The sequence below is a fragment of the Mirounga angustirostris genome, unplaced genomic scaffold (genome assembly GCF_029215605.1).
Source record: "Mirounga angustirostris isolate CCGP_5_RB_7025 unplaced genomic scaffold, mMirAng1.0.hap1 SCAF_2, whole genome shotgun sequence".
NCBI classification, from domain to species: domain Eukaryota; kingdom Metazoa; phylum Chordata; class Mammalia; order Carnivora; family Phocidae; genus Mirounga; species Mirounga angustirostris.
The window spans coordinates 537,610-562,313 of record NW_026991710.1 but is presented as its reverse complement, the minus strand read 5'-3'; the positions used below and the strand labels follow the sequence as shown (position 1 = coordinate 562,313).

The following is a 24,704-nucleotide window of genomic DNA, read 5'->3' as shown; positions in this document are numbered from 1 at the left end:
ACATACACAATGGAATATTATTCAACCATAAAAAGAATGAAATCTTGCCATTTGCAGCAACACGGATGGAGCTAGAGAGTAATGATGCTAAGTGAAATAAGTCAGCCAGAGAAAGACAAATATCATATGATTTCATGCATATGTGGAATTTAAGAAACCAAACAAATAAGCAAAAGGGAAAAAAAAGAGAGTGACAAACCAAGAAACAGACTTTTAACTATAGAGAACACACTGACGGTCACCATAGTGGAGGTTGGTGGGGGGCATGGGGGAAATAGGTAGTGGGGATTAAGGAGGGCACTTGTGATGAAAAAATAAAAATGAAACAAAATGAAAAAAGATGGTGTTACAGGAAGAAACAATGGAAAGATATCTCTGAGGCTGAACATAGACTTTTAATAGAAATGCTGTTTTTTCAATAAATTCTAAAAATTGCTAGAAACACTCAGAATCAGGATGCTAACACTAAGAACTCAAAGGTGACTAAAAAATAAAAAGGAGAAGTATTTCAAGAAATGACCCTTCCACATGCCAAAGTCACTCCTACCCATAATCGAATAAGAAAGTCTCTCCTATTCCAAAGTATCTTCCCCACCCATTTGGCCACCCACTGCCTTCCGTTTTCGCATCACATTTCTTTAATTTTTTAAAATTTATTTTTGTTTTTTATTTTTTGCCTTTTTTTAAGTAGGCTCCATGCCCAGCGCAGAGCCCAAGGTGGGGCTTGAACTCACAACCCTGAGATCAAGACCTGAGCTGAGATCAAGAGTCAGATGCTCAACAAACTGAGTTACTCACATTACACACAGATTTCTTTAATTTAATATGCTTCGGGCTCCTGTAAAAAGTAAAAATGAAAGTAAAAAAAATAAAATACAGTTCAGTGAAACATCCCAGGGCATAGAATGCCAATTTTTTACCCCAAACCATGATGCTGTATTTCTCCATTTCCCCGCTTGTCTCAAGAGTGTTCATAATTACTTGCTGAAGCATCCACTTGACAGTGCACCCATATTTTTAAAGAAAGAGTGTGAAATCCATGTGAGCTCTGTGGTCCAGTTCCCTGTGCTCTTGACATGTCAAATTCCCAGTTTCCAGGATGCAGTTACTACCCCCTGAGCTCCGTAAGGCGTCACCAAGGGGGTGGGGAGCTGGGTGATGGGTACAGGGGAACTCTCTACTATTTTTGCAACTTTTTCTGAGTCTATAAATATTTCAAAATAAAAGGTTTAAAAAGAAATCATTGTATGACAGAGCTGGAAGGACCTATGGGACCACACTTGGTGATTTCAACTTCCTCCTTTTTGCAAGAAAACAGACTTAGAGTCTCATCTGTGGTGAGGCCTCTGTTAAACTGGGGCTCCCACCTCTTCCTAGTCCACACTGACCTCCCCTCCCCTGCACCCTTGTCCTTGGTTCTCACCCCCTGGCCCGATGCTCACTTCCTCCTCCCTCACCTCCTGCCAAAGAGTAGAAACAACCACAGAATGGCCAACTTGGTTGGGTCAGGATGGCACAGCGCGGGCCGGTGCTGGGCACATGCTGGGCTCGGTACTTAGGGCTTCTCTTCAAAATCCTTAAAAAATAAGAGATCAGAAGAAACTTTGACGTCACTGCGCTTGGAAAGGCCCCAAGGTTCAGACACCTTTTTATCTTGTTCCCTGGGATTTGCGGCAGTCACCTGCCTATGTGTTGCCACCATATGGCCCTTCTCACAGAAATCAATTTGCAGAATTATCCAATGAGCTGCAAGCACTCCATGGGCAGTACCACTTGTAATTGATCCATTTCGAGGAAAGTGCTATGAGGAGTGGCTAAAGCAGCAGAGATGCAAACGTTAACATTTGTCTTAAGTTTTCATTTTTCACTTTCAACTGCTTTTTATTTCCATGTAGGGGAACGAGAGGAGAAATGCATCATGGAAGACATTCCAAGAGACACACTGATAACAGGTATGTACGACGTGCTCCATTGAATGTTGAACTCAGTATGTCATTTTATGGTACGACGCTAATTTCTTGGTGTATATATCACTCGGTGGTGAGTTTCACGCTGTATGGTTTCCTCTTGAGACGGTTTGTCGAGTTATGCGAACCTAACATGGAAATAGCCTTTGGAGTGAATTGCATTAATTCATAAACCGGCAAACAAAGATACAACACCACAGAATCCAAGCCTGATTTGTTTTTCTGGTTGTCAGCTTTCCTTAAGTGAAAGAATTTCTGATACCATTAATCATGCTAATTAGGGTTGAATTCTCAAAAGATAAGTGATGTCTCCGGCCTGGTCCAGTGCAACCGTGCGAAACAGCAAATGTTGAAGTGTCTCTGAGCCTCAGCCTCTGCAGCCCCACGCGCCCGCCTGGCAGCGAGTAGTGCTGGACGTGCACACATGTGCAGAACCGAGACTGCTTTCTAAGCGAAGGCCCCGTGAATCCGGCTATCGGCCCAGTGACTTCTGCACATTTCCCACACTGCCACCAAGCACATCTCCACGTGGCTGAGCTTAACTGGCCTCCTGAGAAAGAAACAGGTGCCCATGGGTTTCAGAATTGTATGGCAAATACAGTATGTTTAATGTTCAAATCCAATTGACATCAAATTCCCTGATTTCAATACAAAAGAGGAAAAAACAGCAGAATCTAAATCTAGTAGTATTCTCCGTAAGAGCCGATTGTGTATTTTTACGTCCAATTCTAACTTACATTGACTAGTGCCAGGTTCTCCTCTCCATTTGTCTTAGCCATTACGCTTGGGTGTTTTATGGCAGAGAATATGGACCCATCCCGCTGAACTTCAAACGCATACAGAGAATCGTGGCGCCAAAGCCAGAGACGGCAGTGTGAGGCCGGGCTGGGGAGGAGCAGAATGGGCAAAGGGTGGTGTGGGGACGCCCAGGGCTGCTGCGGTGCGAGCAGGGCGGCCTAAGAACCCTGTGCCCTTGGGCAAGCTACTGAACCTCTCGCTTCATTTGTCAAATGGGATAAAAATAATAATGATACCTGCTTCCTCTTGTCATGATGATGATGGAATTAATATTTGCAAAGCTCTTAGAATGCAGCCAGACACACAGGACATAGTCTGAGTGTTGGCTCATGCCCCCTGACCCCAGCTCTCTCATCCCAGGGGACGTGTGACTCTTGGGTGAGTAGCTCTGTGGCTGCTGGTAATATAATAATAATCTAGATTGTCAAGAATGGAAAAAGGGAGTGCGGCCTTTCTGGGGGAGAGATAAGAGGAGAGGGAGGGAACTTGGTGGGGGCAGCTGTTCTGATGAGCTTTAAACCACCGCTTGCTGGTCCTTGGAGACGTTCTTCAAACAAGGCTGTTGGTAGTTTGTAAGAGGCAAGCACCGAGGGGAAGAGCAATGTGCCAGGGAGCACAGTGACCATAATGTGGGAGACTGCTCATCAGAAAGAAAATGATTAGAATTCGGAACCAATGAAATTTTGCTCCTGGATGGTCCTGCTCAAAAGGTCCCTGGATTTGATTCACTGTGCCAAAGTACCCAGGGTTTCTGTTTTTTCTTCAGAGTACAGACCTTGTTAGAAACAGGAGACAGGAGAAGAGGAGGGCATCACCAAGTTACAGATCAATCTCATTCGTCCACTAGAGCAGCTCCAACCTTGTCTTGTTTTTTGTTTTTGTTTTTAAAGATTTTTATCTATTTATTTGACAGAGAGAAAGAGAGAGAGCTTGAGTGGGGGGAGTGGCAGAGGGAGAGGGAGAAGCTGTCTTCCCACTGAGCAGAGAGCCCAACTCGGGACTCGACCCCGGGACCCTGGGATCATGACCTGAGCCGAAGGCAGATGCCCAACCCACCGAGCCCCCCAGGCGTCCCATCCACCCTTGTCTTCATGGGAGACCACACCACTCCTCAGGGGTGTCTCAGCTCAGGCACCCTCGGAAGCCGACCCTGAGCCAAGGATTCTAGTGGGGAGATGCTCTTAGGAGACAGAGGGAAAGTAGCCAGGCCAGGTGACATTTCAGGTGAAGCCCAGGGTCAGGCTGAGCCAGGGCGGGGAGGGGAGCGAGGAACTTACGGTAATACCGCAGACATACGACTCTGCTCTTCCATCGCTGAGGAGACACCCACAGGAGCGATGGCAGGCTGTCGGGGGCAGGCACCCCCCATGGTCACTGCAGCACCATCCACAACAGCCGAGCGCGGAGGCTCCCAAGTGTCCGTCAGCAGATGGACGGAGAGACGGAATGCGGTATCCACACAATGGAATGTGATTTAGTCACAAGAAGGAATGAAATAAGTAACAATGATATTCTGATACTTGCCCCAAAGGGGTGAGCCCGAAAGGCATCATGCCTGCCGAACCATGTCGGCCACAGAAGGACCAGCCCTGCGCGGCTCCACGCGTGTGAGGCCCCCGAGGCGAGCTGGATTCAATAAGCCAAAAGTAGAGCAGAGGGGACCAGGTGCCAGGGAGGGGCACTGCTTAAACGGGGACAGTTTCTGCTTCAGAGGATGGAGACGTCTGGAGAGCGACGGTCGTGATGGTGGCACCCCTGTGTGAACACATCGGATGCTACTGAGCTGGGCACCTAAAAAGTGGCTAAAATGTTACATTTTGTTACATGTATTTTACCATGATTTTTAGAACATTGAAACAATGGATAAGATGTCCCCCGTGGTGTGTCCCACCTCCTGGCAGGTGTCGTCCCACACCACCCACTGGGCAGGGGTCTCTAAGGCTCACGGTCCCTCCCCACCCCCTGCTCCCCTGCACAAGGCGCTTCTCGGCACTCACAGGTCGCAGCAGAGCCCGGGGCACGCAAGCAGCTGGGAAAGGGGCGCGGAGGGTCCAGAGTGGGGCGGCGACAGCGTCCTCGTGGCTGCATGCACACGGATCGTGGTGGCTGTTTCTCCTGGTCGAGGAAATGTGCTTCTGCCCCCAGACTGTTATAATTTCACTTGACACCTTGCCTTGCCGCAAGGGCTTTGCAAACACCCACAGTTCCCACCAACACCAGTTCCGGAGAAATGCCTGCCCTTGTAATCATTTCTCCCAGTGACAGAGCGACAAGTACCCAAGAATAAATGTAAGGGCAACGATGTGCACGACCTGCACGCCGAAAACCGCAAACCGGCATGGAGGACGAGCTTGCGCTCGTGGGACAGAAAGACGGGCAAGGACCAACGGACACTTCTTAAGGGAGGAGACCCAAGCTGCCGGGAAGTAGATGGGAAGGTACTCGACTTCACGGCTCGGGGGGAGGGCACAGAGCCAAGCCCAAGGAGATGCCGCAGCCCCCAAATCGTGTGGAAGCCGACCAGGGCCCTCACACACCAGGCCACGGATTTCCCCACTAGTACCCGTCTCCCCGTGGTCCAGGTGAGCACAGGAAACTCGCGACAGAGATGCAGACGTGTGTCCACGTGCCTCAAAATCCTCACGGTGGCATGATCAGCAACGGCCAGAGACCGGACGTGGCTCAGACGCCCGTCAACAGACGAACGTAAAGGAGTCGCCTCTGCCCACAGCGGCCTGCGAGTGGCCGCACAGCGCGAGGTCCGCATGCCCACAACGGCCCACACACGCTGGCGGGAGGGGCTGAGGCGAGCTTTGCAGACACAAGACGCCTCTGTCCTCGCAAGGCCCGGGCCCGTTGCCTTCGGGAGGCAGGCGGTGAGTGGGGGCGGTCGGGATGCGAGGATGTCTCGAGCAGGGCGGTCCTGTGGTCCTGGGGTTGAGCTACACTCTGATGATGGGCGTGGGACATGCGTGTGCGCCTCCCGTCTGCCACACCCCACCTCGCCGTGCTCCCTCGACACGGAATCTCCGAACGGTTCACAGGTGTGTAGGGAAACAGAGGGTCCTCGGGAGCGTTCCCCTGGAGCGTTCCGGAACACATCGCTCTACATTCGTAACCACTGCTGAGGGCGCTGGGGGTCAACCAGACGATTCGGCTTTTGAGCACCACCTGTGTGCCTTCATTCCTTTGCTCACGCCTCAAATGCTGACGGCAAAGCTCTGGGCTCAGCACTGGACAGTCTTTCTTCAGCTCTCGGAATACACTAGACTTGAGGTTACAGAAGAGTGTTTAAGCACATAGAAAGGTGGTCGCAAAAAACTGGGTGGAAAAATCAGGTTACAGATAGTACATAACAGTGTGATTTCACTTTTTGTAAGATAGGTAATGTGTACTTATAGGAAAGAGACTAAAGGATAATCCTGAATACCAAAAACCTCTAGAGGGGATTTTTACTTACTAAGATTTTACTAAAATGCATTTTACTTGTCTGAAACCAACCCAGTGGTCCCCGGTCCCAGCCCCAAGGACTCAGTCTGGGGCGGAATGCACGACCACATCAGGGGTCACGGGTCAGGGCTGAGTGCCTGACCCGATGTGCTCCAGGTCCCCGGGAGACCAGGAGAGGCATGTGCCCGCGCCTGCCTGGCACCCGGCAGCTCCCGACCAGGACCCGCTGAGAGAAACAGCCACGGAGGGCGCCTGGGAGGCTCGGGGGGAGGGCACAGAGCCAAGCCCGAGGAGATGCCGCACGAACCACATCTGGGCTTTAACACGCACGCACACGCAAGCACACTCCAAGACCATGGGGTGAGTGCTGTAGTTTGAGGTGAGGGGGCCAAGGCCCTCGATTTGGAAATCAAGCTGAGTTTTAACCCTGGCTTGGCCTTTTATTAGCTGATGGTTTCCGATAAGCCGTTCAGCGCCTTCAGCCTCAGGCTCCTCACTGGTACGCATGGGTATCATTCTCCCCACGTCACAGGGTTGTAGGGTTCCGTGGGAGCTGAGGGAAGACACTGCACATGAAAAGCCCAATAATAAGGTCAGAAATCATTGATCAAGTGCTTACACAGCGCTTAGGACACGACCCGCTAAGTTCTGCATTAAACACGGACTCTTCACATGCTAAGAGACCATTACTACCCGGGCTTGATCCAAGGGGACCGTGAAGCGCAGCTCAAGGCAGGGCCTTGCCCGAGTGTCCCTGCTCCTAGCCAGGAGGACGCGTGGTGAGAAGCAGGACAAGGCAGCCTGTCCCCTCTGGAAGTGCTCGTCCCCACGCGGTGACCAGTCCCTCGGCGGCTCCTGGTGAGCGGTGCTTCTCTGCTGCCATCTGGTGGCAGCCCCGGGCCATGACACCTCCCGCCTTCCCTCCCCTCCGGCCTCTGGGGCTGCGGGGGGCTGCAGGGGGGCATGCTCAGGGCCAGCAGAAAATGGAAAAGCAAGCAGAAACCACTCTCACTCATTCTGATAACTCAAGGCACTATGCCAGGAACACTGGCGTTTTAACAATGGGCCCGATTGGCACTCATTCATTCAAAATCTCCGTTGAACATGTCCTGTGGGACACTCACTCATTCACAAAACCTTACTGAGCCAAGCCCTGCCCTCAGCTTCTTGTCGGGCCCAAGAGGCCCACGAGAGAGGAATGCAGTGCCCCCTGAGCTCTAGCCCCTCACAGAGTGCAGACAAGGGGACTGCCCGGCTGCTAGAAGACCCAGCATGCTGACAAGAATAGTCCAGTATGGGCAAGTGTGGGGACAGCAACAAGAGGAAAGTCCCAGAGGAATGGGGGGGGGCGCCCCCACCACCCCAGCAAGAGGCAGGGTGCCAAGGGAGCGATGCAGAGGGGTTAGGGCAGTTGGCGGTGCAAAGACCGAGATGCTGACCATTCCCATAGGAGAGGCGGCGGGAGGGTGCTGGAAGCGGGCCAGGAGGAAGATCTGGCGTGTTTCACAGGATGGGAAACACAGGAAACTGAGATTTCCAGGTGGCCAAACATTTGCAAAGTGGTCCTCCCGCCTGGTCTTGTGCTCCTTCCAGAACATTCAGCTGCTTCAGCAAAGGGGCCTGATCAGGTTGGGGGCTTTCTTGCTCGAGTTGGTGAACGTTCCATTATGTCCTGGAAAGGAAACGTAGATTCCACTCTTGGGGGGCGTGCTCTGTGATGTCAGGTCGGTCCTGCCGGTTGGGGTGCTCAGCCCTTCTACCTGTCGGCTGGTTTTCCCTCCATTACTGACCACAATTGTGCATTTGTCTACTTTTCCTTTCAGTTGTTTTACTTCATGTGTTTTCAAACTGTTTATGCCTTTACGATGGTTGTCTTCTGAGTGAAAGGACCCCTTTATCATTATGTAATGTCACTCTTTGTCCTTGGTAATTTTCATTGCTCTGAAGTCTACTTTCTCTGATACTTATAGAACCACTCAAGCCTTCTTTTATTTTTAATTTTTTTTAAAGATTTTATTTATTTATTTGAGACAGAGAGAATGAGAGACAGAGAGCATGAGAGGGAGGAGGGTCAGAGGGAGAAGCAGACTCCCTGCCGAGCAGGGAGCCCGATGCGGGACTCGATCCCGGGACTCCAGGATCATGACCTGAGCCGAAGGCAGTTGCTCAACCAACTGAGCCACCCAGGCACCCTCAAGCCTTCTTTTATTAACACCAGAATGGTATGCCTTTTTTATCCTTTTACTTTTAACTTTTTTATATCCAAAGTGACTTTCTTGTACACTACATAAGAGTTGTTCATTAAAAAAATCAACTCGGACAATCTTTGCCTAATCTCTGTTTAGACCATTTACATGTAATGTAATTATTACATGTATATTGTCAGGATTTAGATCTGCTATTTTATTATTTTTTTTCTTTTTGCTCCCTCTGCTTTTTGTTCCCATTTTCCATTTTCTAGCTTCCTGTGGGTCACTTGAATGTTTTGTAATATCCCATTTTTGCTTTATCTATAGTATTTTTCACTATATATCTTTGTATAGTTTTTATTAGTGGTTGCTCTAGGGATTACAATATGATACACATACTTATCACAGTCTACAAGGATCCATATTTGTCATTTCAAGAGGAATGTAGAAACCTACGGCCATGTGCCTTTGCCCTCCTCACCCCTTATAATATAGTTGTCTTAAATATAATCTCTACATACTTTGAGAACCACATCAGACAATATTTTATATATATATATTTAAAGATTTTATTTGATTGACAGAGAGAGACACAGTGAGAGAGGGAACACAAGCAGGGGGAGTGGGAGAGGGAGAAGCAGGCTTCCCGCCGAGCAGGGAGCCCTATGTGGGACTCGATCCCAGGACCCTGGGATCATGACCTGAGCCGAAGGCAGATGCTTAATGGCTGAGCCACCCAGGCGCCCAAGACAATATTATATATATATTGTTTGCTTTCAACTGTCAAACAATTTTAAGAATAGAGAATGCTCTGTTGTCATTTCCCTAGTTACTCTTTCCATTATTTTCTCTTCATTCCTGGTGTTCCAAATTTCCTTATCATTTTCTTTGAAGAACTCCCTTTAGCAATTATCTTAAAGCAGGTGTTCTAGTGAACAATTCTTAGTTCTCCTTGACCTAAGAATATTTTGCCTTCATTCTGAAGGATACTTTTCGTGGATAAAGTGTGACAATTCTTTCGTCAACATGTGCCACTTCCTTCTGGTCTCCATGTTTCTGATGAGAACTGTGCTGTCATTCAAACTGTCATTCCCCTGACAGTGATGCAGGGTTTCTCTCCACTTTCCAGATATATTTTTTTGTCCTTTAGAATGGAGTCTGGAGGCAGGCAGGGGGAGCTCCAGCCCTACCACTCCCGGTCAACCGCAGACCCAACAGGAAGAGACGCACCTTGCACCTGGATATTACCTTAGCTACCACTCTACCATCCCAGCAGGAAGAAGGAAGGTTTCCTCCTCCCCCAGCAACAGCCCAGCCAATGAGAGACAGTCACAGCCCGGCCAATGAAGGACAGTCACATCCCGGCCAATGAGAGACAGTCAGAGCCCGGCCAACGAGAGACAGTCAGAGTCCGGCCAACGAGAGACAGTCACAGCCCGGCCAACGAGAGACAGTCACAGCCCGGCCAACGAGAGACAGTCACAGCCTGGCCAACGAGAGACAGTCACAGCCCGGCCAATGAAGGACAGTCACAGCCCGGCCAATGAGACACAGTCACAGCCCGGCCAACGAGAGACAGTCAGAGCCCGGCCAACGAGAGACAGTCAGAGTCCGGCCAACGAGAGACAGTCAGAGTCCGGCCAACGAGAGACTGCCACAGCCCGGCCAACGAGAGACAGTCACAGTCCGGCCAATGGAGGACAGTCACAGCCCGGCCAACGAGAGACAGTCACAGCCCGGCCAATGAGAGACAGTCACAGCCCGGTCAATGAGAGACAGCCACAGCCCAGCCAATGAAGGACAGTCACAGCCCGGCCAACGAGAGACAGTCACAGCCCGGCCAACGAAAAACAGTCACAGCCCGGCCAATGAAGGACAGTCACAGCCCGGCCAATGAGAGACAGTCACAGCCCGGCCAACGAGAGACAGCCACAGCCCGGCCAACGAGAGACAGCCACAGCCCGGCCAATGAAGGACAGTCACAGCCCGGCCAACGACAGACAGTCACAGCCCGGCCAACAAGAGACAGTCACAGCCCGGACAACGAGAGACAGTCACAGCCCGGCCAATGAAGGACAGTCACAGCCCGGCCAATGAGACACAGTCACAGCCTGGCCAATGAGACACAGTCAGAGCCCGGCCAACGAGAGACAGTCACAGCCCGGACAACGAGAGACAGTCACAGCCCGGCCAATGAAGGACAGTCACAGCCTGGCCAATGAGACACAGTCACAGCCTGGCCAATGAGACACAGTCACAGCCTGGCCAATGAGACACAGTCACAGCCCGGCCAACAAGAGACAGTCACAGCCCGGACAACGAGAGACAGTCACAGCCCGGCCAATGAAGGACAGTCACAGCCCGGCCAATGAGACACAGTCACAGCCTGGCCAATGAGACACAGTCAGAGCCCGGCCAACGAGAGACAGTCAGAGTCCGGCCAACGAGAGACTGCCACAGCCCGGCCAACGAGAGACAGTCACAGTCCGGCCAACGAGAGACAGTCACAGCCCGGCCAACGAGAGACAGTCACAGCCCGGCCAATGAGAGACAGCCACAGCCCAGCCAATGAAGGACAGCCACAGCCCGGCCAACGAGAGACCGTCACAGCCCGGCCAACGAGAGACAGTCACAGCCCGGCCAACGAGAGACCGTCACAGCCCGGCCAACGAGAGACCGTCACAGCCCGGCCAACGAGAGACCGTCACAGCCCGGCCAACGAGAGACAGTCACAGCCCGGCCAACGAGAGACAGTCACAGCCCGGCCAACGAGAGACAGTCAGAGCCCGGCCAACGAGAGACAGTCACAGCCCGGCCAACGAGAGACAGTCACAGCCCGGCCAACGAGAGACAGTCACAGCCCGGCCAACGAGAGACAGTCACAGCCCGGCCAACGAGAGACAGTCACAGCCCGGCCAACGACGGACAGTCACAGCCCGGCCAATGAAGGACAGTCACAGCCCGGCCAACGAGAGACAGCCACAGCCCGGCCAACGAGAGACCGTCACAACCCGGCCAATGAGAGACCGCCACAGCCCGGCCAATGAGAGACCGCCACAGCCCGGCCAATGAGAGACCGCCACAGCCCGGCCAATGAGAGACCGCCACAGCCCGGCCAACGACAGACAGCCATAGCCCGGCCAACGACAGACAGTCACAGCCCGGCCAATGAGAGACAGTCATAGCCTGGCCAACGAGAGACAGTCATAGCCCGGCCAACGAGAGACAGCCACAACACGACCAATGAGAGACAGTCACAGCCCGGCCAACGAGAGACAGTCACAGCCCGGCCAATGAGAGACATTCACAGCCCGGTCAATGAAGGACAGTCACAGCCTGGCCAATGAGAGACAGTCACAGCCCGGCCAATGAGAGACATTCACAGCCCGGTCAATGAAGGACAGTCACAGCCTGGCCAATGAGAGACAGTCACAGCCCAGCCAATGAAGGACAGTCACAGCCCGGCCAACAAGAGACAGTCACAGCCCGGCCAACGACAGACAGTCACAGCCCGGCCAATGAGAGACAGCCACAGCCCGGCCAACGACAGACAGTCACAGCCCGGCCAATGAGAGACAGTCACAGCCCGGCCAATGAGAAGCTACTGCAGTTCCCGCTCAGTTTACCTGAGTGGACTTTGTGCCTCGGGCGCCCTCCCTGTCCCCCTTCCTCCTCTGCTTAGCTCGGCGACAGCCCTGCGCGTTCGTCCCGGTTTGTCCGCAGCGACGCGCGGTTCGGCAGGAGTAGCTGGTGCTGTGCTCTTAGGTCCCGAGCCTTGAGTTCTGAGACACTCTCTTCCATGGCCGGGCTGGGAACTCACACCACATTCGGAGCCTCCGAGCCTCCGAGCCTCCGAGGCTCCATGCCCGGCTCCTCGGAGGCCGCTGGGACTGCAGAGCAGGCTGGAGGGTCCGGTCTCCAGCCCCCTCCTCCCTGGAGCCCCGTCGATCCTGCAGTGCAGGGGTGCTGCTCCTCCTGTCCTTCCCTCAGCGCAGCTTCCCCCACAGGGCTCATGTGGGGCAGGCGGCCTCAGCGGGGCCGATCCCGGGGCGGATCCCTGGGCCGATCCCGAGGCGGATCCCTGGGCCGATCCCGATGTGGATCCTGGGCTGGTCCCGAGGCCGATCCTGGGCCGGTCCTGAGGGGATCCCTGGGCTGATCCTGATGCTGATCCTTGGACAGGTCCTGAGGCGGATCCCCGGCTGATCCTGAGGTGGATCCCTGGGCTGGAGGAGGCAGCTTCCCTCCCATTCTTCACGTTCGGGCACAGAGTGCCCTGCACGCAAGCAGGGGAGGCGCATGGGGGAAACACTGCGTTGGGCTGAGTCGGCTTTGAGTCCTGAGGGTCGCAGCCAGCCTCCTTTTACACCTTTCAGAGGCTTCGGGTTTCACACATTGTAATTAGAGGAGGCATGCGGTGGAGTGGACTTAGTCCATCTTCTCTAGAACTGTCAACAGTACTTTTTTTTTTAAATTTTATTTATTTTTTTATTATTATGTTATGTTAATCACCATAGGTTACATCATTAGTTTTAGATGAAGTGTTCCATGACTCATTGTTTGTGCATAACACCCAGTGCTCCATGCAGAACGTGGCCTCTTTAATACCCATCACCAGGCTAACCCATCCTCCCACCCCCCTCCCCTCCAGAGCCCTGTTTGTTTTTCAGAGTCCATCGTCTCTCATGGTTCGTCTCCCCCTCCGATTTCCCCCCTTCATTCTTCCCCTCCTGCTACCTTCTTCTTCTTCTTTTTTTTTTTTTTTTTAACATATAATGTATTATTTGTTTCAGAGGTACAGGTCTGTGATTCAACAGTCTTGCACAATTCACAGCACTCACCATAGCACATACCCTCCCCAATGTCTGTCACCCAGGCACCCCATCCCTCCCACCCCCCACCACTCCAGCAACCCTCAGTTTGTTTCCTGAGATTAAGAATTCTTCATATCGGGGCACCTGGGTGGCTCAGATGGTTAAGCGTCTGCCTTTGGCTCAGGTCATGATCCCAGGGTCCTGGGATCGAGTCCCGCATCAGGCTCCCTGCTAGGCGGGGAGCCTGCTTCTCTCCCTCTGCCTCTGCCTCTCTCTCTCTCTCTGACTTTCATGAATAAATAAATTTTAAAAATTAACAAAAAAAAGAATTCCTCTTATCAGTGAGGTCATATGATACATGTCTTTCTCAGATTGACTTATTTCGCTTAGCATAATACCCTCTAGTTCCATCCATGTTGTAGCAAATGGCAAGATTTCAAATTTTTGATGGCTGCATAATATTCCATTGTATATATACACCACATCTTCTTTATCCATTCACCTGTCGATGGACATCTTGGCTCTTTCCACAGTTTGGCTATTGTGGACATTGCTGCTATAAACATTGGGGTGCAGGTGCCCCTTTGGATCACTACATGTGTATCTTTGGGGTAAATACCTAGTAGTGCAATTGCTGGGTCATAGGGGAGCTCTATTTTCAACTTTTTGAGGAACCTCCATACTGTTTTCCAGAGTGGCTGCACCAGCTTGCATTCCCACCAACAGTGTAGGAGGGTTCCCCTTTCTCCGCATCCCTGCCAACATCTGTCATTTCCTGACTTGTTAATTTTAGTCATTCTGACTGGTGTGAGCTGGTATCTCATTGAGGTTTTGATTTGTAGTTCCCTGATGCCAAGCAATGTTGAGCACTTTTTCATGTGTCTGTTGGCCATTTGGATGTCTTCTTTGGGAAAATGTCTGTTCATGTCTTCTGCCCATTTCCTCATTGGATCATTTGTTCTTTGGGTGTTGAGTTTAATAAGTTCTTTATAGATTTTGGATACTAGCCCTTTATCTGTTATGTCATTTGCAAATATCTTCTCCCATTCTGTCGGTTGTCTTTTGGTTTTGTTGACTATTTCTTTTGCTGTGCAAAAGCTTTTTATCTTGATGAGGTCCCAATAGTTCATTTTTGCCCTTGCTTCCCTTGTGTTTGATGTTTCTAGGAAGAAGTTGCTGTGGCTGAGGTCGAAGAGGTTGCTGCCTGTGTTCTCCTTTAGGATTTTGATGGACTGCTGTCTCACAGTTAGGTCTTTCAACAATTTTGAGTCTATTTTTGTGTGTGGTGTAAGGAAATGGTCCAGTTTCATTCTTCTGCATGTGGCTGTCCAATTTTCCCAACACCATTTGTTGGAGAGACTGTCTTTTTTCCATTGGACATTCCTGCTTTGCTGAAGATTAGTTGACCATAGAGTTGAGGGTCCATTTCTGAGCTCTCTATTCTGTTCCATTGATCTATGTGTCTGTTTTTGTGCCGTACCATACTGTCTTGATGATGACAGCTTTGCTTTTCTTTTTCAACATTCCTCTGGCTATTCGGGGTCTTTCCTGGTTCCATACAAATTTGAGGATTATTTGTTCCATTTCTTTGAAAAAAGTGGATGGTATTTTGATGGGGATTGCATTGAATGTGTAGATTGCTCTAGGTAGCATTGACATCTTCACAATATTTGTTCTTCTGATCCATGAGAATGGAACGTTCTTCCATTTCTTTGTATCTTCCCGCTATTCAACATAGTACTAGAAGTCCTAGCCACAGCAATCAGACAAAAAAAGAAATAAAGGGCATCAGAATCGGCAAAGAAGAAGTCAAACTCTCACTCTTTGCAGATGATATGATACTTTTTTTGGAAAATCCAAAAGACTCCACCCCAAAACCGCTAGAATTCATACAGGAATTTAGTAAAGTGGCAGGATATAAAATCAGTGCACAGAAATCAGTGGCATTCCTATGCACCAACAACAAGACAGAAGAAAGAGAAATTAAGGAGTCGATCCCATTTACGATTGCGCCCAAAACCATAAGATACCGAGGAATAAATCTAACCAAAGAGGTAAAGCATCTGTAATCAGAGAACTATAAAAGTGATACTTTTTAAAAGACCATCAGGAGTCAGTACAGAACATACATTAATACCAGTTAAAAACTGCGGGGACAAAGGGCCAGTACAAGTCAAAGATGCCTTCGACTAAGCACAGGACCGGCCGAGAGGTTGCTGCCGATGCTCCCCTCCCAGGCAATGGGATCTGTAGGGCTTCCAACCCCAGTGCCTCACTTTGTAGGGGCGGCCCTACAGTCAGCACCCAGGGACATTCCTGTCTGAGGCCCCTGTCAGCGACTAGTGTCCTTGCCTTCCAGGGAGGCCCGTGGCCCCGGACCTGGGGCTCTGGGCTCTGGATCAGACTAGCTGGTGCTAATTCAGCCTCTACAGCTCTCGAGCTACGTCATCCGGGATTCAGTTTCCAACCTGTAAAGTCAGGACAATAATGCAGAACACAACACCCTTTACAACCTCCTCCACTTGGGCCTGGTCCGAGTGATTCCATTCTGGATCCTGCACGCTTGTCCCCACACAACCAATATTGCAGACTGAAAGCCACATCGTTCCACTCCCTCGACCCACCGCTTCCCCAGGCCCTTACAATGAAGGTGCAGGCCCTCCGTGATCGGGCCCTGCCTGCTCCCACCACATCTCACACCATTCTCTCCCCGCGCTCCTCACTGCAGCCACTCCGCAGTTCCTTGGGTCCCCAGGCATGCTCCTGCCCCAGGACCTTGGCATGCGACCCCACATGGAACCATCTTTCCCCAGAAGGAGCCAGCATTGTGTGGTAGAAAGGGGAAAGCCCTGACCCTGCTGCATTGAATCTTGACTCGGCCACTTGCTAGCTGTGTGACCTAAGCAAATTACTTTTTCTATCTTTTGGTTTCATCATAGGCAAAATTGTCATAAAATAGTATCACTGGGGCGCCTTCGTGGCCCAATCAGTTGGACGTTGGATTCTCGGTTTTGGCTCAGGTCATGATCTTGGGGCTGTGGGATCGAGCCCCACGTGGGGCTCCGTGCTCAGTGCAGAGTCTGCTTGGGATTCTCTCTCCCTCTGCCCCTGCCTCCCCCCTTTAAAATAAATAAATAAATCTTTAAAAATGTATAATATCACTAACATAGTGTTGTCATGAAAATTCAGACTATGTGTATAAATTCCTTAGAATGCTTGGCAAATCATTAGCACTGAGTGTGATGTAGAGATATAATTTAAACATATTTGTAAGTATACTTAGTGTAAAACATATACATATTTTCCTCCCCTGTTCCTTTGGGTCTTTGCTCAAACTTCAGAGGAGCATTCACTGACTTCCCCATATAATACTCAAAGTCTCCTATCCCTTTCACTTGCTTTCGCTCACAGCATTCCTAACATCTCCCACATTAAATACTTATTTCCTTGCTGTCTGTACAAAAGCTCCATGGAAACAAAGATAGTGCCTATCTATTTTGTTCACTTCTGTCCTCAGCTCCGAGAGCAGGGCTCTTGCCGTGGAAGGAACTCATTACATACTGACTTGGTGAAGGAATAAAAATACCTCCTCGGAGTACATGAAGAACCAGTGGGACGACATGTTAAGTGCTCAGTATGGTACCCGGCGCGCACAGGGCACCGTTAGCTATTTCTCGATGGCTCTCAATAAACACGAACTCTTTTTTCATTACCATTGTACCTTGCAGGGTTCAAGGGGCAAGTTAAGCCATATGATGCTTCCATATACTAAAAGGAGGAAGTGGGAGGCTCTTTCGGTGACGACGCCAACTTTAGCAGGAGCCTCCGAAGGCAGGCATAGGAAGGACTCGACAGGACACACCTACGCCTTAGGAAGGAATCGTGTGGGTGAGTTAGAGGAGGAAGAAGCCAAAGACGATCTGCCAGGCGACACTGCGAAAGTCCTGACCCACACGAAGTTTACATTCTAGATAGAAAGCTTTCACAGGCTTTTTAGTTTTTCAGTAGTCCTCGGAACTCTGAGACTTAGGAGGGATACATATTATCCCCATTTTCCGAGGGACCTGAGTCCAGAGTGGTGCAGTCAGAGGGGAGCAACAGTGAGGGCTGGACCAAGAGCCCACGCCTTCCCCTTTACCCCGGGGTCTTCCCACTTGGCTACGTGACCTCATCACCACGCTCACAGTATTTTGTGATTTGGATAATTTGAACAAAGTAAACTCATTTATCAGTAATCATGTGCAACTACTTCCTCCACCTGTTTTATAATAAATGTCTTACGTTTTTGAAACAGTGACTTTCAAGATACAGCAATGGGACATACGCAGACAAGATTTCCTTGAATCTGCTCCTGGCTTGGGAATGTTTGTGACTGTTAGAACTTACAATGATGAGGTAAAATATTCTTTTATGTTTTGTTACTAAAATTTTTAATTTGCTAAAATTCATATATCATGTATCCCCTCAAACTTTAAGAAAAACCTCCGCATAAGCACTCATTAACCAGAACTGACAATTTTTAATGTGTCTAGTCCTGAATAAAGGGACTACACAGAGACGTGGAAAGTGCCTGCCTTCAGTGAGCCTATTGTCTAGCTCAAGAGCAGAGACCTTAACATAAAATATTTCAGAACAATGTAAATGATGGGCCTCGTGCTCATCATCCTGAGATTCGCTGGTCTTGCTGGGCCACAGTCTCCCCCCTCCTCCGTGGCAGCCCCTTGGTCTGTTGGGTCTCCCTGGCCGCTTCCTCATTAGGGGGTTAGCAGGAGTAGAAGAGGTACCAGGATCCAGTGGAGAGAATGTGAATGTTGGAGTCAGAGCCAAGTTAAAGTGCAGACTGTCAAGCTCAATCTTCAGCAGGTTGTTGACTGCTCCAGTCCTCAGTTTTCTCATCTGTACAGTGGGTGTTAACAGTGACCTCCGTTCCCCACCGTGCCAGCTCAAGATCCTGACTTGCTCAGTCCAATCACTCAAACACAGTTGTGAGAACGACTTCCCTTTGGACTTAGAGCTGCCCTGGGGATGTGCCCATGGGACAGCAAGGATGGATAGCAAAACCTCATAGACCAGAACAGGCATCTCCTCTGGGGAGGAGAGGATACAAAGTTCCTGTTCTCGTTAAACTGGATGATTGCCTGATCCGAGCTCAGGAGACATTCTGACACCTCCACTCCTGTGGAGACTGGGAGTGGGGTCACTGGAGAGACTCCACTCCAGCTGGATGGATGGGACCCTTGAGCCTGGCTGCTATGGCACCTTCTCCTGGTGCACCTAGCACCTGCCTGACGGTGGTTCTGCTGGGCCTGTCCGTGTAGCTACCTCCCCTCCCTACAGCCTGCCTCTCGGGCTTTTTGCCTGGTTATACAAAAACCTAATTCTCCTCTGTTCTTTCATGAGCAATCTGGAAATGTCTCCATGGCTTATTAAACGCTGAATCCAAATTTTAGTTGAGCTCAAAACTGTCACAGAACATCCCAGTCACTATTTTTAAGACAGAGAAGGTTCATTCTTCAAAAATATAATTGCCTGATCTAATACCCCCTTCTACAAGGGAGGAAAAATATTTTAATTTATTCTGCATTCAACAAATATTAAACGTGAGCCTAATATATACCCTACCCTCTTCCTGACCTAAGAGAGACAAAATTCTCACCCCATAGGGCTGATTTTCAAGAAAGCTCTCCCCATTTTGAAGAACAAGAGACAGCCCTAGTTTCAAAATGTCTTACGAGATCCTCCTTTACGGTCCTTATCAGCACCTCCACAGGGCCTCTGTTTTTACTTGGGTCAGTGTGTCTGGGGGCCTGGGGTACTCTAAGTTGCCCACCTTGATCATATGTCCATTCCTATGGCATGTGACTGACAGCCCCAGGGAAAGACATGGCTGGTGGGGTAGGCAGGGCAGTCAGTAACAGCATATACGTACCATACAAACACATGCATTTTGTATTCCATTATTTCCCTAATGATTAGTGATGGTGAGCATCTTTTCCTGTGTTTTTTGGCCTTTTTTCTTTTAGCCCTTTGAGTGTACCAACCCACTGCCTTCTGGTCTCCAAAGTTTCTGATCAGAAGTCTGCTGTGATTCTTTTTTTTTTTTTTTTTTAAGGCGGCTCCATGCCCAGCATGGAGCCCAATGCAGGGCTTGATCTCATGACGATGAGATCAAGACCTGCACTGAGATCAAGAGTCAGATGCTTAACCGACTGAGCCACCCAGGCACCCCGAAATCTGCTAATATTCTTATGGAGGATCCCTTGTGTGTGACCATTATGAAGGTCCTCCATATTTGGAGGACAGGGTCCTTTTTGCCCACCCTGGCTTCCACATGCTGCGTGCAGGTTGTCCAGCAACTCACGCACATCGGCCTGCCACCTGGCTGGGGGTGGGGACGAGGTTGGGTAGCTGCTCCCGTGCTCGGAGCCGACACCGACCAAAGTTAACCACAATTTACCACATGAGGCTTCCCCTGGAAATTGCAAGCCTTCAATAGACTCCATAGTTCCAAAATAGCTACATCAGACGGATTCTAACAGTGTAATTGTGGTCTGGATGGGAAGACAGACTCCTGGTGCTGCCTACCTCACCATCTTCCCAGAATCCCCTCGTAGTTCAAAATGTTTTTAAATCTCTTAGGATTTCTTCCTCAAACCATGTGTTATTTAGAAATGTGCTTAATCTCGACATATTTTGGGATCTTTGTTATTGACTTCTACTTTAACTCCATTGTGTTCTGAGAGCAGACTTTGTGTGGTTTCTGTTACCGTTATTATTTTTTGAAATACAGTTGATGGGTTTCTACTATTTTAAATGTGTCAAGGTGTGCTTGGTGGCCAGAACGGGGTCTGTCTTGGTGAGTGCGCCAGGTGAGCTTGAGAACGTGCGTGTTCTGCTGTTGCTGGATGAAGCAGGCTGTACTCAAACACCATGTGCAGGTGACTGACGGTGCTGCTGAGTCCAGCGATGTCCTTCCTGACCTGCTGCTGGATCTGCCCGCTCCTGACAGAGGGGTGTCAGAGACCCCAGCTTCAACAGCAGACTCTCCTCCTCCTCCTGCAGTCCTGTCAGTTTTTGCCTCATATATTTTGCTTGGTTGTTAGGTGCTTACCCATTAAGGATTGTTTTGTCTTCTTGGATAATTGACCTCTTCGTCTTTATGTAATGCCCCATTATGTGATTATCCCTGATAATCTTCCTTGATCTGAAGTCTACTGTGTCTGACGTTAATATGAGCATTCTGGCTTTTTTTGTAAGGTTAAAGTTAGCATATACATCTTTTTCCATCCCTTAACTTTTAATCTACATGTGTCTTTCTATTTCAAGTGGGCTTCTTGTAGACAACAGAGTTTTGTTTTTTGATCCACTCTGTGTGTATTCTTCAGAATCTTCTTCTAAACTTATAGAAACACACACACACACCTGTACCTTGACAAATGATTTTTTTAATAAGAAATGGGGCCCTATACACACTACTGTAGTGTAGGATATTGGGGACATCTTTAGTACAGGACACATATGGGTACAATAGTCTCTTCTTTGCCCCATAACATTCCTTTATTTGGATTTGCCTAAATTTAGTCAATCCCCTACTAAAAGGTACTAAAGTAATTCCAAGAATGCAACTTTGCCATTACAAAAAACACCACACTGAATATCACTTTACATATAATTTTGTCTACTTGTGCATTTCCATAGAATAAGTTCCTGTAGGTAGAATCACTGAGTCAATGGTCACATCCAGTTTAATTTTTAATACATATTGCTGAACTGCTTTCCAAATGGTTGTTCAACTTACATTTCCAAATCAGTGTTTAGAAATAGTATTTCTCAATACCATCCCTGGACACTTTTATTTAAATCTTTGCCAATCTGATAGTAAATAAGGGCTATCTTACTCTGGGTGTGTGTGTGCGCGTGTGCGCGTGCACGTTGTTTTTACCAACAAGGATAAATATTTTTCATTTTTATTGACCATTTCTTCTTTAGGAACTGCACACTTCTTACTAAACTAACAGGGGAGATCTATTTTTAAGAAGGGAAAGTAGAGAATAATAAACTTAAACTCTGGAAATCCTTAATCCTAGGTATTATTGTCCAAGTTATATGGCCCACAAGGAAGGTTCTATTTTACTTCACATTCACCTGGCGAACACATCATTTGCTTGGAATCTAATTCTACGAGGCTTGTGTCGTTTGGTGGGAGTAAGCTGGTGAGTATATGCCTCCCATGTCCTTGTTGATGAACAGAGCATCAGCACTATTCAGGCATGACGTTGGTATGCAGAACCATTACACCCGGACTGGCTAGAAACTTATTAAAGTCCTGTGCCCAGATCTCAGTGCAGCAACCAAAGAGGGAGCTGGAGAGCTTGGAAGGGGTTCAAAGGAGAGCTACAGCGTTGATTAAAGGCCTTGAAAAACAAGAACCATGAGGGAAGGTTAAAAGAACTGTGATTACTCAGGCCTGAAAACAAGCAAAGACTGGAGGGTAAATTAACAATGGAATTCCAATAAATAAAACTCTTATACGGCAGATGGTGATCGGTTATTTTCTGAACGGGCTGAGAGCAGACGAAGAAAATCTGTACTTTAGGATCAGAAATTTAGTCATATGTAAAGAAAATTTTCCTAAAAGTAATCAAATTCTTTCAGTGCCAAAAGCATTTACCTAGTAGTAGATTTGACGTTCAGGAGGGTCTAAGTACTATCTCAGGACCGTGGGTCACCAACTAATGATTATTACATAGGAAGACTGCTGAGTAGGGCAGGGGGTAGACAGGCAGTGAGAGATGGAGAACAAAGTGGGGCCTGCTCTTGAAGGGGGGGTGGAGAGATGCAGGAGAGGAGTTGGGGGACACAACAAGGGAAACGCAGAGTGGAGCGGTTTTAAGAAGGCTTCTTCCTTTTTCCTGTTTGTACAGCGGATCCACTTAGAGGTTCGAGTTGGACGACATAACCTTGATGCAGCCATTGCTCAAGCGAAGGACAAAGTTAATGAAGTTAGCTTTAAGCTGGAACATCTAATTGAGCAAATCGAGCAAATAGTCAAAGAACAGAACTATCAAAGGGTCAGTGTGCCTATTCAGCTTATTTTATCTCTTCCTGCCGGGAACACAATTCTGGAGACAAAGCCCCCAAACCACAGAAAGGATAAACTGCCTGTTCCTCGGTCATTCTCTCTGAGCTAGCACTGTGGGGACACTCGGGGTGAAGGGAAAGAACAATCTTTCACTATCTGCCAGACTGTGAGCTCCTCTAGGAAAGGGGACTGCAGCTCATTGGCCTCTGGGGTGTGGGCTTAATAGAACGAATAAATGCTCCCAAACACACCCAACATGTATGAAGAGGCTCCGTATGCCCATTTTCTAGATCAGTTTTATTCTTGTGACACTGTGTGTTTCCCGGGTCACTGTGCTCAGTGGACTCTGGTCAGACATGGGGTCAAATCCAGACTCCAGTTTCCTTACCTGGAAAATAAGAGGAGGACAGTGCCCAGCTTGAAGTAAAGTAAGGACACCAATCTTTTTTTTTTTTTAAGATTTTATTTATTTATTTGAGAGAGAGAGAATGAGAGAGAGCACATGAGAGGGGGGAGGGTCAGAGGGAGAAGCAGACTCCCCGCCGAGCAGGGAGCCCGATGCGGGACTCGATCCAGGGACTCTAGGATCATGACCTGAGCCGAAGGCAGTCGCTTAACCAACTGAGCCACCCAGGCACCCGTAAGGACCCCAATCTTGAAAATCTATCACTGTTGGCTGACATTCACTTGCTTGATGGTGAGAAATAAAATGAATAAGATAATAGATCAAATAGCATCTATTTTCCATCAAAATACAAAAATATGTTTTATTTAAGGTTGATTCTTAATCCTTATTTTTATTTTTTTTAAAGATTTTATTTACTTATTTGTCAGAGAGCGAGAGAGAGCACACAAGCAGAGAGAGAGGGAGAAGCAGACTTCCCGCTGAGCAGGGAGCCCGATGTGGGGCTCTATCCCAGGACCCCAGGGTCATGACCTGAGCCAAAGGCAGACGCTTAACGTCTGAGCCACCCAGGCATCCCTAATCCTTGTCTTTAGCTAACAACATACCCTGACTTAGAAAATCAGATACTGCACTTTGGTATATTAACTGGAAAATATTAAATATCTTCAAAGCATACAGCAGCACCTTCCCCTCAAATTCACAGTTAAATACTGTAAGGAACTAAACCTGCCTATTTCTCTTCCACATAGGACCGTGAAGAAAATTTTCGAATGATCAGTGAAGATACAAATAGCAATGTTTTATGGTGGGCTTTTGCACAAACATTATTCTTTATCTCAATCGGAATTTTCCAAATGAAATACCTTAAAGACTTCTTTATAGCTAAGAAACTCGTTTAAAATGTTAATAAAGACAAACAACTACCTGCTAATTTACATAATGTTTGAGTTAACCAATCAAAATACATTCATAACCATGCACTGCTTTTATCATTTCAAAGATAATTAGAGATTGAAATAATGTTACACTGATAAAATATTACTTTAACTATGTAGCCTTTGAGCTTGATTGAATAAGCACATCATCCAGTTCTTATTTTAGCTTGGTGTAGATCAGCACCGTCCCATAGAAATAAAATGTAAGCTACATATGTAAATGTTACGTTTTCTGCTTGCCACATTAAAAAGGTTTTTTTTAGAAGGGTAAAATTAACCCTAGTGATCTGTATTTAACCCAAAACACCAAAAATATTACCATCTTAATTCGTAAACAGTAAGGTTCCTGAGATAGTTCATGTTGCTTTTCCGATACGAAGTCTGAGAACCCCAAGCATGTGCTATACTCAAAGCACAGGTCAGTTTGGCCCAGCGCATTTCAAGGGCCCAGTGGTCACATGACATTCACAGCTAGGACACTGGACAAAGGGAGAACACCCTTTCCCCACCACTGTATTCCTCTCGGCAAGACCCATCCTGAACCTCTCCTTTCTCTACTTCCCTGCACTACGGCGCCCTTGTCCACACAAGCAAACGGCCCGGGTTTCTCTGCACCAGGTTTTCTCACTTGGGCCCCAGCAGGCACCTGCATGTGGATGGAAACTCCGCTCCCCAAGCCATGGAGGGCGCCATCCGAGGAGTGCCGCTGTGAAATGTCACCTCCATCTGCTTTCTCTAGCTGTTCACTCTGAAATAAGGACGCGCTCACTGCACGAGGCAAGAGCAGCACCAGGAGCCCCCGCCCCCCCAGCTCCACGCGGCCAGTTTCCGGGACAGGGACCCCCCAGCCCCACCCCAGGTCCAGCCCTTCACGCACGTGGCAGGTCCCCCAGCTCCACAAGGTCAGTGTCCCGGCAGGGACCCCCCAGCCCCACCCCAGGTCCAGCCCTTCACGCACATGGCGGGTCCCCCAGCTCCACGCGGCCAGTGCCCCGGACTGGGAACACCCGGAACTCCGGGTCAGGCCCTTCACGCACGTGGCAGGGCTACAGTGACTGCGGCC

General features: G+C 48.9%; 1 protein-coding gene across 1 annotated transcript; it reads left to right on the top strand.

Annotated features, from left to right (window-relative positions):
* The first annotated feature begins 1,828 nt into the window (after positions 1 to 1,828).
* Positions 1,829 to 24,155, top strand: LOC129046015 (transmembrane emp24 domain-containing protein 11). The gene is made up of 5 exons (XM_064581806.1): positions 1,829 to 1,952; positions 17,513 to 17,613; positions 21,306 to 21,431; positions 22,143 to 22,289; positions 23,456 to 24,155. The coding sequence occupies exons 1-5, from the start codon at positions 1,829 to 1,831 to the stop codon at positions 23,603 to 23,605; spliced, it is 648 nt and encodes a 215-aa protein (XP_064437876.1). The 3' UTR covers positions 23,606 to 24,155.
* Positions 24,156 to 24,704: the final 549 nt, after the last annotated feature.